This window comes from Cnephaeus nilssonii (genome assembly GCF_951640355.1).
Source record: "Cnephaeus nilssonii genome assembly, chromosome: 12".
In the NCBI taxonomy this organism is placed as follows: Eukaryota; Metazoa; Chordata; class Mammalia; order Chiroptera; family Vespertilionidae; genus Cnephaeus; species Cnephaeus nilssonii.
In genome coordinates, this window is record NC_137083.1 from 56879427 (window position 1) to 56893060 (window position 13634).

Sequence of the window (13634 nt, forward strand, 5' to 3'; positions counted from 1 at the left end):
CCTTGATTATTCTAGTCCAAAATGAGCTATACTTAGCTTATATAAATCCATAGTAATTTAGTGCCTATACTTCTCATTTACTTACTATTACTATTTGTGTTTTTATGTGTATATATATCTTATCTCTCCAACTAGGTTATAAATTCTTTGCTGGCAGGCAAATGCATCTCCTACATATTTGACTTTTTCACAACTCATAGCATAGTACCTGGCAACATAAGAAACTCAATAAACATGATTCATTAAATAATTAAGCACTGCTTTCCTTGATTATTGCCTTATGGATACTTTTTCAATTTGCCTTGTTTTTCAAAAGGTATGGTATCAGAACACACGTCATTACAAGTGTAGATTCTTTAAGAGGGCTTTTTTAAAATAGACAAACACAAAAAGTTATTTTATAGAGCTTTACTCCCTCTTTTATTTCCTGCCACCACTTTGATGGCTTTCTTGGAACAAAAAGGCACACAGAGCATATGCTATGAAGGACCTGTCTGAGATTGCTCTAAGAATCTTTTTTGGATCAAGCCCTTTATTCAAAAGTAGCCTTTGTATTGATTTCTTTAATCCATTAAGTTACCTGTATCCATGCAGAAACCCATTTATATACTATAATTAAGAATCTAGCCGAAACCGGTTTGGCTCAGTGGATAGAGCGTCGGTCTGCGGACTGGAAGGTCCCAGGTTCGATTCCAGTCAAGGGCATGTACATTGGTTGCGGGCACATCTCCTGGTGGGGGATGTGCAGGAGGCAGCTGGTCGATGTCTCTCTCATCGATGTTTCTGGCTCTCTATCCCTCTCCCTTCCTCTCTGTGAAAAATCAATAAAATGTATTTAAAAAAAAAAAAAAGAATCTAGCCCTAGCTGGTTTGGCTCAGCGGATGGAGCGCTGACCTACGGACTGAAGGGTCCCGGGGTTCAATTCTAGTTAAGGGCACATGCCAGGGTTTGGGGCTCAATCCCCAGTAGGTGCCATGCAATGATTCTCTCTCATCATTGATATTTCAATCTCTCCCTCTCTCTCCCTTCCTCTCTAAAATTAATTTAAAAAATATTTTTTAAAAAGAGTCTAAATAATTATCTATGAAACGAGATTTTCCTCTATGCCTTCCAAATCATGTATAAAAATATACATAAGGCAACTTAGCATCAATCCCTAAGGTAGCAAGGTGTTAATAATTTTCTACCCATACAAGCATTTTCATTTAACTATTACTTTCTCATTATAAACCATTCTCAATGTGAAATATTTTTTATCTTATTCTCAGTTAACAGGTTTTATTATTTCACTGTCATGAATCATAAACTAATTCACGAGCTGTAACACAACTACTACAAATTTTAATCTATATTAAAAGATTTTATTAGTTTCTAAAAAATAAGATTAGTTCATTACTAAGTTTTAAATTATTTTATAAAATTCTTCTACTAGTTTTTACTCATCCTAAATTAATTCCACCTACCTTCATTGGCATAAGTGCAAGGAAATCTGTGATGAGATTGTGGATTCTACGAATATAAAATTCGTCCTGATAGAAGTTTTCTGACACCACTACGGATTCAGTGAGGAACAGGAAAACATTGTCAGCTATTGCGAGCTCTGCCATTGCTTCATCTGCTTCTGTGAATTCAGCCACAGCTAAAAATGTATTTACACAAACAGCACACAAAATAAAAGTTATTTAAACTAGATTATAATATCTCATAATATTCTGTTGATGTTTCAAAATTGCTCAACCTCCTAGCATGCGCTATGCACAAAATAAAGACTTTGTAACTCTAATTCACAAACCCCAAGAAGTACTGGAAAAATACATAGAAAACCACATGCTTTCATAGTAACATTATGAGTGATAAGAAATTACCTCAGAAATATACGATGTAACACTGATGTAGTCAGGGAGCTATTATTAAAGCATCAACATCTAAAAATGATGCTAAGGTTTTAATCTCAATAAAATTATCTAGATCATTCAGAAAAAGTCTTCACAGTCCACAAGTCAAACCAAAACCTGAATGACCACTTAAGTAGCCCTACTAATTGGTAATCAAGTAGCAAAAATTGAAAAACAAATCTTAACCTAAAGACTTTCTGTTAGCTTTCTATTTAGAAATTTCAAACAGATTATCTAAAAAAAAAAAAGACAAAACTCCACATACCCAGCACCTAGCTTCAATATTATCCATTATGGTCAATCTCATTTCATCTAGATCTCCAAGCATTCCCCCTCTCTACCAAAATTAGATACAAGCAAATTTCAGACAATTTAACATTTCACTCATATATATTTCAAAAAGAAAATAAACCACATACACATACCATTATCATATCTTAAAAAATAATTCCTCAATATCAAATATCCTGACAGTAGTCAAATTTACAATTATCTTATAAATGTTATGAAAGATTGTTTTCTTTTTTGCTTTTATAATTTGTGCAGTTTGTTTGCTTGAAACTGGATCCAAACCAAAACTATACAATGCAATTAACTGATACATCTGTAGGCTCCTCCTACATCGCTTAAATTTTTCCCTTGTCCTCTCTTTGCTGAAAAACTGGAACTTTGATCCTGTAGAGTTTTCCATGTGGCATGTGGTATGGCATGCATCCCATCCCAATGGTGCAGTTAACATTTTCTGTCCTCTGATTATACTAAAAATTAGCAGTTTTATCTAGAGAGACTTGATCTGACTGACATTCAATTTTTTTGGTAATAGTATGTCATAGGTGAAGTTGTGTACTTCCATCAAAAAATACATTGCTGATTACTTCTTTTAAATTTTACACATAAACCTGCTAGTTAACTTTGCTGTAATCTGGCTTTAGAAAAGAACAGCTACATAGCTTATTCTGCTTGGCTGTCTTAGAGACCAAATACATAGTGTGCTACTGAAAGTATTTCCACTTCCTTGAAAAGGGTCAGGAATAGATATAAAGCAGGACAATCTCAAACCGAGGGTTTTTGTTTTGCATTTTGAAATAAAGCCTACATATCTACCTATTCCATGCAAACTCCTTGGGAACAAAATAGTTTCCTAATTCTTAGGATTAATAATGATTACTGAAATTATTAAGTAGATATTAATAATAATAACAATAATTTCAAACCTTCACTTGAACTCATAAATGTTGGAATTAAAACTGCATGATGATCAATTCAAGAACTATTTATGGGAGACTAGGTAATAAGTGGCATTAATAGCTTAATGTAAACTAAGTTTTAACGTTAAAATCAGCATATACAAATTTTGTATAGTTTGGTAAAATTCCAAACATACCTTTATAAAATAATATAATAAATGTTTGATAAGATTTTTCAGAAGTCTATGAAGAGAGTAGGAACTAATTTTTCAAAATCGAGATTTTTGTTAAAACTTGTCTGTATTATTTCAAGAAATAACCATTTCTGCAATATAAGATAAACAATTAGTCTTTTCTAGCAATTTTTAAAATTCAAATTTACAAAAATATTTTTATAGTTTAAAAATGTTAATATAATATCCCTAATTATCAAAGCTTATAAAAGGGTATGCGCATGTAAAGCTAAAGAGATTAAGTAGCCAAAGATCTAGGACTTGAAACGGGGTCTGGATTCCCAGCCTATTATTATTTACTATTCTATAGCCAACTATAGCATATTGTATGGTGTCTCTCCAGATCAGGGAATAGTACAGTAAATTTCAGCAAAAAAATCTGATTAACCATCACATAGCCACTTAAAAGATTAAAGTGTAATTTTATGCCCGAAAAGTATTGAAATAAGACTTGTAAATCAATAAAGGGATATACTCCAGAAACAGAATTTGTACATACATACAAATGACAAATTAGCCACCTATCAGCTTTAATATAAAAAACATTTGTCCCTAACTGGTTTGACTCAGTGAATAGAGCATCGGCCTGAAGACTGAAGGGTCCAGGTTCGATTCCAGTCAAGGGCACATGCCTGGGTTACTGCAGGCTCAATCCCCAGAAAGGGGCGTGCATGAGGCAGCCGATCAATGATTCTCTCGTCATTGATGTTTCTATCTCTCTCCCTCTCTCTTCCTCTCTGAAATCAATAAAAATATATTTTAAAAAGAAAAAAACCACTTGGCCAAAGACTCTTAATACAAAAAATGCTTTGTGCAGCCCCCTTGGGAATAGCATGTCAACTGTGAACAAAATGGTCTGGAATCACTATATTACTAATAGTGCCTTGGGTGTATGAATACCTTTCAACATAATCTCAATAAAAATACTAAATGTAAAAAAAAGTTCTGAAATCATACAAATGATAAGACACTGGAATCTCAGAGAAACCAAGATGGCGGCATAGGTAAACACCTAAACTGCTGCCTCGCACAAGAATTTCAAAACTACAACTAAAAGACAAAACGTCTATCACCCAGAACCACGGGAAAGCTGGCTGAGTGGAAGTTCTACAACTAGTAGGAAAAAGAAAAGAGCATTGAGACGTGCACAAGCGCTGAAAAGCTGAGGTATGGAGGCGCGCGAATTGGGCTGGTGGTGGGTGTCTGGGTGTGCTGCTTCTTTCAACCCAAAGGGAGACAAGCTCCCGATTACTCTGAACTCCAGTTTCTGGGGAGACGCTGGGGACGGGGAGAAGCTGGACTGTCTGACAACGGGTTGGAAAGTGAGGGCAGCTTTCTTGCAGAGGTGCGCCCAGCAATCATTATTTACTGCACTGGGGCACGGGACATGGGGACTTGGAAACGCGGAGACGGCTGACTGGCAGCCATCGCTGTTTGCCACGCCCTAGCCTAGTGACTCCCTGAGACCCCGGCCCCCCGCACAATCTACAAACCCACCCAAGCTCCATGCAGTGGCTTTTGCATATAAATGGCCTGCCCTATCGCAGCTTAACCTAACAAACTGCAGCTCTGGTCAGACAGCTCCAAAACCTCCAAACCCCAAGCAAAGAGGAGAAAACTGTAGTTCTTGCTGTAGCTCCTGTTGGGTGGCCTCAGACAGTAGCTGACCTGCACCCCATTGGAGATCCAGAAGCTAATGTATCTAATGGTCAGTGTGAGACGACACCAGATTTCAACTCCTCACATCCATAAGTGACACATTCAAGAGGCCGACTCAGTGAGCACCAAAGCCCCACTGAAGCAAGTACTGCCCCATAAGCATGTCTCCAGCACAGCAGTTCTTCCATTATAGACACAGCGGGTCCTCACAGCCAATTGGCCTGGAGGTCAATTCTTCCCAGTGACACCAACAACAATCAAGACTTAACTACAACAAGGCTGTACACACAGTCCACAAAGGGGTGCACCAAGAGTGTCCACCTCAGGTAACTGGGAGGCCAACCCACTGGCCCATATAGGACACCTAGCACACAAAGCCACCCTACCAACTCAGGGAAGCAGCAAAAATGCGAAGACAAAGAAACAGATCACAAATGAAAAAAAAATGGAGGAAAACAAATGACTGGATATAGAGTTCAAAACCACGGTTATAAGGTTTTTCAAGAATATCCTAGAAAAGGCCGATAAATTCAACAAGACCCTCGAGGATATGAAAAAGAACCAACTAGAAATTAAAAATACACTGACTGAAATAAAAAATATTATACAGAGACCCAACAGCAGACTAGAGGAACGCAAGAATCAAGTAAAAGATTTGAAATACATAGAAGCAAAAAACACTCAACCGGGAAAGCAAAAAGAATCCAAAAATTTGAAGATAGTGTAACAAACCTCTGGGACAACTTCAAGCGTACCAACATCAGAATTATGGGGGTGCCAGGAGAAGAGAGAGAGCAAGATACTGAAAACCTATTTGAAGAAATAATGACCGAAAACTTCCCCCACCTGGTGAAAGAAATAGACTTACACGTCCAGGAAGCACACAGAACCCCAAACAAGAGGAATCCAAAGAGGACCACACCAAGACACATCATAATTAAAATGCCAAGGGCAAAAGACAGAGAGATAATATTAAAAGCAGCAAGAGAAAAACAGTTAAGTACCTACAAGGGAGCACCCATACGATTGTCAGCTGATATCTCAACGGAAACTATGCAGGGCAGACGGGAGTGGCAAGAAATATTCAAAGTGATGAATAGCAAGAACCTACAACCAAGATTACGCTACCCAGCAAAGTTATCATTCAGAATTGAAGGTCAGATAAAGAGCTTCACAGACAAGAAAAAGCTAAAGGAGTTCATCACCACCAAACCAGTATTATATGAAATGCTGAAAGGTATTCTTTAAGAAGAGGAAGAAGAAAAAAGTAAAGATAAAAATTATGAACAACAAATACATATCTATCAACAAGTGAATCTAAAAATCAAGTGAATTAAAAATCTGAGGAACAGAATAAACTGGTGAATATAATAGAATCAGGGGCATAGAATGGGAGTGGATTGATAATTCTCAGGGGGTAAGGGGTGTAGGGGGTATGGGAAGAGACTGGATAAAAATCGTACACCTATGGATGAGGACAGTCGGGGGGAGGTAAGGGCAGAGGGTGGGGTGGGAACCAGGTGGAGGGGAGCTATGGGGGGGGGGGGGAAGGAGAAACAATTGTAATAATCTGAACAATAAAGACTTATTAAATTAAAAAAAAAAAAAAGACACTGGAATCTGTTGACACTCCAAGACTAGAAAACATTGACATGAATTACAAATTTTAATAAAAATCTTTCCAGATTTACTATAAAAACAAGCGACAACTCTTGAACTTCAAATTACAACAAAAGCATAGTTCTCATACAGTTAGAATACACCACTACTTGAGTATGGTTAATTACATGAATGTAAACAGCACAACAGGATATGCCACAGTGAGTAACAAACTGTTAAGTCAGAATCCCACATCCATTCTTTTTTTTTTTAAATGTTTTTATTGATTTTAGGGAGACAGAGAAAAACAGTTGCCTCCCATTCAGGACAGAACCCGAAACCTGATCATGTACCCTGACTAGGAATCAGAAATAAACCAGCAACCTTTGGCACACGGGAGAAAGCACAACCAACTGAGCCATACCAGCCAGAACCCACATCCATTCTTAATTGATCCAAAGATCTCTTTTCTAATATACTACTAGTATATATAAGGAAAATAGTATTTCATATAATTTCTTTTGGGAGATAAAGGGGGGAAAAAGGTATTTTACCACCTTAACGAAGTTTCATTTAATACAACTCTAGATAATCTTCCTATGCTCCTGCTTATATATGGCAAAAATAACATCCTTTCCAAAATACCATTAAAACTGATATGTTCTTTCTCATAACAAAATTACCTACAACCAATTTACCTGTCACATCAGGTAACTGAGATATTCCCCTCAATGCCAGTGCCCAGGCAAGTCGAACAGTGGCTTGCAGCCCAGGCAATTTCCAAGGCTGTGAGTCTTGAAGGCGAGAGTGAACTGATGCAATGTACTGTCTCTCAGTCAAGAGTGGAAGTTGATGAATCATATCTGAAAACACAAAAATAGACCACTATGTGAAAAAGTAGAAAAATTTTCACTTTGATATACAGAAATGTCTAAAAATCACAGAATTCTCAAATTATGATTAACACTAAGGTTTGACAAACCAAAAATTGTACACAAACTAAAAACAAAAGAAATCAACAATAATCCTAAATTTTAATTCTATTATTTCCAGTGGTTTATAAGTGTACTATAAATAAATTAGAAAAATAAAGTGCTACTCATGTTTTCTGTACATAAATTCTAAAATATAAATCAAAACAGAATCTTACTAGATAAATAAGCCTGAATTTAAAATACTAAATAAAAACTGACCAAAACAAAGAATGCAAATTGCAAACAAGTACCTACTCTAACTGTAACATAAATGAAATAGCCAAAAGATAATTAAAGAATTTTCAATTTAAGTTCAGTTGTACTATGGTACCTCAAAGCACAGAATTCTGAATAAAATTAATAATAAATAAATAATGGGAAACACCACTGACTACGCAAAGAATTCATTTATTTTATTCATTATTTTCTTATATTCATTTTTTTTAATTTATTTTAATTTTATCAAGAGGAAGGGGGGTGAGAGAGAAACATTGATTGGTTGCCTTTCGCACTCACCCTGACCAGGGTTTGAACCCACTACCTGGGTATGTGCCCTGGCTGGGAATCAAACCCACCACCTTTTAGTGTATCGGATGACACTCCAACCAACTGAGCCAAATCAGCCAGAGCTCTTATAAGTTCTTTTGATGTCATCTTGTGAATAATTAGTTCAGTGATTCCCAACCATTAAAAACATTCTTTAATTTCCTATACTTTCAAAGTTTCTGTCTACTATTGTACATGCGCTAATAATTCACTTCTCCCATTTATTAATCAAAGATATACAGAACAGAAATTATAAATGAGTTAATCAACCTAAACACCTGAAATTGATACAATTACAACCTAATGCCAAAACCTTTGATTATTAGCCTCTGAAACTTCCCAGGCATTTCATTAAGCTTTGGAAACTCCCAACTTACAAACTTCCATTAATACAGCCTACCCCTACTTAATTCTGTGCTTCATTGCAGTCACTACAGGAAATGTGACCAATGCACTAGTTGGCAGCATTCCTATAGGAGCACAGGTGCTGCTTCTTCTATGACACACAGTCTGTGTGACAACTTGATTGGAGAAAAGGGGCAACTGTGTTTTAAATAAGCCTTTCCTCGTGGCTAAGGACAGCCACCAAAGATGAGTGGGAAATGTCCATTCACCTCACATACCTAATGAGAGGAGAGGTGGATGATACAATCAAAAGTGAACAGGGATAATTGTTGGAATAATTATAAATATCTATGACATTAAATGGCAATAATCTTCCTTTTCGGGAATCATTTTTGAGGTCTTCAGTTCTAAGCAGTAATTGGTTATGTGATTAGCAAGTAAAATTTTGTCTACTTCAGAGAAAATGTAAGTCAAAATGATGTATTACTAAAAATGAGTTATCCTCCCTTAGAATGTTTTCATAAAATGTTTGAAATGTGAATAAATAGTAAAGAAACAAGCAATTAAGTAAATTAGGTATGTGTAACTCGTGAGCATCTGTTACATAACCTTTACCACATTCCCATTCCAAAATCCAAAAGGATAACAGAAACATCTAGTAGGATTATAATTGCTTTTAAATATAATCTTATATCTAAACAAGTATGGTTGAATTGCACACAAAGGAATAAAAAGTACAATTTTTAACTTTAGTATCTAAAATATCACCCTTCTTAAATGTTATCTCCACAATTTTATTAATAAGTATAAAATAGTGTATTAATAGGTATAAAACCCAATACCATCGCGCTCCTCTGTGCTTTGTTCTATGAAGCTGATATCAAAGCAGTACAGAAGTGCCATGAGAAGAGCCAGATTCACCGCATCCAACGAGCCATTAGCCTCAACTGTCACTCTTTCCAAATGGCCAATAAGGAGCAGAGTGTCATCTTTGCCTAATGGTGACTGGCAAGCCCAGGAGAAAATGCTTTCTGCCAGAGACTGCCTGCACTCCTTGATGAGGTCAGAAACCTAGAAATAAGAATGTATGATTAAATATGTACATAGTAAACATGTATCAAATAAAAGTATATAAATTAATCACAATGAAGCCTGGTCTTATTCCAAAATCTCAACTATCTTTTTTTATAAAGGATAACTAAATAAATGTATCTGACCCCTACAATCTCATCTCTGGAATTCTGAACAAACCATATTGTTAATTCCTCATTCTTAAGTTCCAAGCTCCGGTGTGGGATAACCAATTTCTTGAAAAGTTTATTCCAAAAAGAGAACTAGAATGGCACAAAAGGGACTAGAAGGAACCAAAAACAACCACAAGTCTATTTTTGCAGACACAGCTGCCTACTCACTTAAATACATATTACTAATTTTCCTATGCCTGCACTAAAAGAATGTTCTAATTGTCATGACTTTTCTATCTCTGAGATTTGACAACCCATGATCTGATCTTGTTGAAAACTTGCCTCTTTTCGATGCTTTTCACTGCCCAAACCTCTCTCACGCTGTAGTTTCTCAAACTCATTGTTCACATCAATCTGTGACAGCAGAGTAAGGACTTTGTAAGTCAACCCTTGCTCCATTAGTTCATCTGTAAAGCGTGTTGTCATGGAAACCAGTTCTGGACTGTAATGAAAAGAAATCAATAAACAAAGTTATAATGAATAGTAATGGTTATACTTCCTCATCAGATGGATACAGCAAACACTTTTTTGACAATTATTGCTGCATTACTGGAAACAACCAGGATGAATTATATCCTAGATCTCTTCATCCTTTTTAGATCACTGGGTTTCAATAAGCTTCTAACCATAAATAACTGAATTATTTTTTATTTGTAAAAAACATCAAGTACATTTAACCTGTTGTGTCACTCGTGGCAGAATAAGGTAGTATTTATAACTTATGTTACACACATTACTTAAATTACATATATGAAGGAGAAATTTTTATTGTTTCTGTAATTATAATCCTTCAAGTAATTTCTGATTAATCCCTGAAATCCTAAGAAGCAAACAGACCTGAGTTCGAGAGTCCATGTCTTTCCTCGTCTAGACTGTATCAAGGCTCTCAGAGAGTTCGCAATGCATCGCTTTCCATCCCAATATAGAAGAACGGCTACTAATCCTCTGGTGAGGCCAGGAAAATGTGGCTGCTGGTGCTCCCCTAGAAAAGAAAGTTGAGAAATAATTTAGTAAATAAGCACCTGTGTTCAGGATGAGACAAAAATCACTATACCACTGTTCAAAGAAATCACAGACTCTCAGGGCGTAAGGTGCCTAAAGGGCCCTCTACTTCAAACGTCTATCCGCTGTTTTATTCTCTTTCACCTGAAATCTTTCAAATATTTAGAAGTTTCTTCCCCTAGAGCCTTTTCTGAAACTTAAACAGCCTTTTCTTGTGTTTCATCTTCTTTACTCACCCTTTTAACTGCTCATCTTTGAATAAATTCTACTTCGCATTTTTTAAAGCACCCTGCCTATAATTTGTTTCATTTCCTATGGCTTTTTTCTCCCCTTAGTCCAATCACTCCTCCACTCCATTCCCTTCTGTTCCCCAAATTCATCTCACTGCTTCATACCCCTGTACAGGCAACTGCTTCTGTCTGGATGCCCTTGGTCCTCCTAAGTGCACACTTATTCCATTTGATATATGTCTTCTCGTTTTAACACCTACCTTCAGCCTCATATTTGTGAAGACTTCTCTGTTAAACCCAAGGTCAATTTAATCCTCTGCCCTCCAGACCATCACTAAATCATGCACAAACCTGCATTAATGTACTTAATGGTGTCATAAATATTTGTATCCATATTTGTATCCATGTCTTTCTCAATTACTAGACTATAGGCTCTTTTACACTAGTTGAGGTTTTATTCATCTTTATATCCCTAGAATCTTAACATAGTGCCTGGCATATGGTATGTATAAAATAAATGTTTGTTAAATAAAAGTTCTGAGTAAAACTCAAGCATGTCCAGTTAACATCTCCATCCCAGAATGGGGAAACTACCTTACCTATTCTCAATATCATACTTCTTTTAATGCAGCCTTAGTTCAAAAGGTCAAAAAGGGATTTTGGTAGCCATATGATATCTTTAGACATATTAGACTTTCTTTCAATTAAAATGCCTACATGGCTTCTTCACATGGCTCCTCTGTTATAATTTGAATGAACTGCTTATTTTATGGAGATTTCCATCTTTTCTCTCTCTAGCAGCCAGAGAAATAATTTCAAGGCTATTCCAGATTATATCAATCTTCTGCTTAAAGTTCGTGCCTACAACTTCCCATTGCAATTAGAATAAAATCCAAATTAATTTTCATGGCTTGGAAGATTACATTTCTGCTCTATCCTGGTCTTCCTTCACTCTCCCCGTCACTTAATGTTCCCACCACAGAGGTCTTTCTGTCCTTTCGAAAGCCTTTGTTCTCACCTCAAGCACTAGAACACCTTCCCCCACAACTCTGGCATTTGTCATCATGCAGGTCAGGTCCAATGTCCCAATCTCAAAGAGGCCTTCTCTAAGTACCCTATTTAGAGTTGCTCCATCTTTCTACCTCCTACTGCTTTGTTTTATTTTCTTCCGAGAACTCAGTGTTATTGAAATTATCTTATTTTGTCCTATTAGCAGAATCACCCCCTCAAAAAGAAACTCCAAAAAAGCAGTGACCTTATCTTCTTACTTATTATATGACAATAAATGCTTTGTGCTATAAAATTTCTGAGATGTAGCCAATGATTCTTTGCCAGTGAACTACCATGTAAAAGCTTATCTTAAAAGTTAAATTACTTTTAACACTTCCAGTGACTAAACTAAAGCTTTCCATTAGCCAAAGAGAAACAAAAGGAAATTATTTTGAATATAGTTTTTCATGTAAACAGCATCCTTAAAAGCTATTCTGGAAACTGAATTATATTCTACTTTAAAGTTCGAGTGAATAATTTTATAATATTCTCGCCACCTTACCATAGGTTCAGTTAAACGTCAACCTACCAGCTAGGAGAAGCTCAACAGCTGCCAGTTCTCCAATGTCAAAAAGGTCACTGAGGATAAAGGCCTCTTTAATGAGCTGCTCAGGAAGAAGTCGGGTTCCCTGTTGACCCTGGATGGCGACTCCCTCTGTGCTGGCTTTCTGAACCTTCTCATGTTGTTGAACATTTTTTGGCTACAATGGTAAAAATAAACAAGGTCATATAATAAGAAGAGTACATTGAAGACAAAGGTCTTAAACTGTTACCTAAAGAAATTTATTCATAAGGCACCCGGTAACATGACAAAAGAAGTACTTCTTAACAGATAATCTACAATTAGACTTTTATGAGGTAACATGTCATATCACTTTCACCTTTTTATACTATTACTACCTTCTCAATAATGGCTCCTGCTGAACTCTGAACTATAAAATTTTAAGAAAGCACACAAAATAGCAGACTATTTTTCAAGTGTCTAAGGAACTTTTCTTATTATATACTTAATAAATAAAAAAAATAAGTTCATCAAGTGGGAAATAATAAATGGACATATAAACTGTTGAATTAGTTAGTGGGCTAATAATGGTTTATTAACATAGTATTAAAAACGTAGTCTTATCCCCCAAAAAGTCTTACAACTTAATTCAAATACTTAATGAATGACATAACGAATTACTTGATGGATCATACAATCTTAGAAATTTACACTTTACAAAAAAGGCCATTTAATCTGACTTCTCTATTAACAGATGGGAAAACTGATGCCCAGAGAAGTCAGATACTGATGCCCAGAGAAGTCAGATGACTTACCCTTGGGCATAAACCTCTAGTGGCAGAGCCAAGACTAGAACTCAACTCAACTGGCTCTCGGGCTAGGACTCTTTCTAATAAGAATAGCTAAAAAAAAAAAAGCTAAAAAGCAAAAGGCCATTCCTGATAAGACAAATTCATAAACAGTTCTTATATGATCTTGTTAATCTACAGAAGAAAATTGCTAAACAGCAAGAAAAGGAGTTTCCAAACACCAATCCCCTCCACTTAAGTACTCTATTCCTGGATGAAAGGATTTCAAGATGCAGTAACTAATGATATGCAAGCACTGATTAGTTCAGCTAACACAATTCATGGAACATTATGAAGAGTTAAAATTTTGAAGTGTACC

General features: G+C 36.0%; 1 protein-coding gene across 1 annotated transcript in view; it reads right to left on the reverse strand.

Annotated features, from left to right (window-relative positions):
* Positions 1-13634, reverse strand: part of NUP205 (nucleoporin 205) — an 84294-nt gene that overhangs the window by 61917 nt on the left and 8743 nt on the right. The window contains exons 3-8 of the mRNA XM_079786431.1: positions 12495-12666; positions 10521-10665; positions 9966-10125; positions 9282-9510; positions 7273-7437; positions 1465-1640 (exon numbers count right to left, since the gene is read on the reverse strand). Of these exons, the coding sequence (XP_079642557.1) occupies positions 1465-1640; positions 7273-7437; positions 9282-9510; positions 9966-10125; positions 10521-10665; positions 12495-12666 (1047 nt within the window). The remainder of the gene's footprint in view (positions 1-1464; positions 1641-7272; positions 7438-9281; positions 9511-9965; positions 10126-10520; positions 10666-12494; positions 12667-13634) is intronic.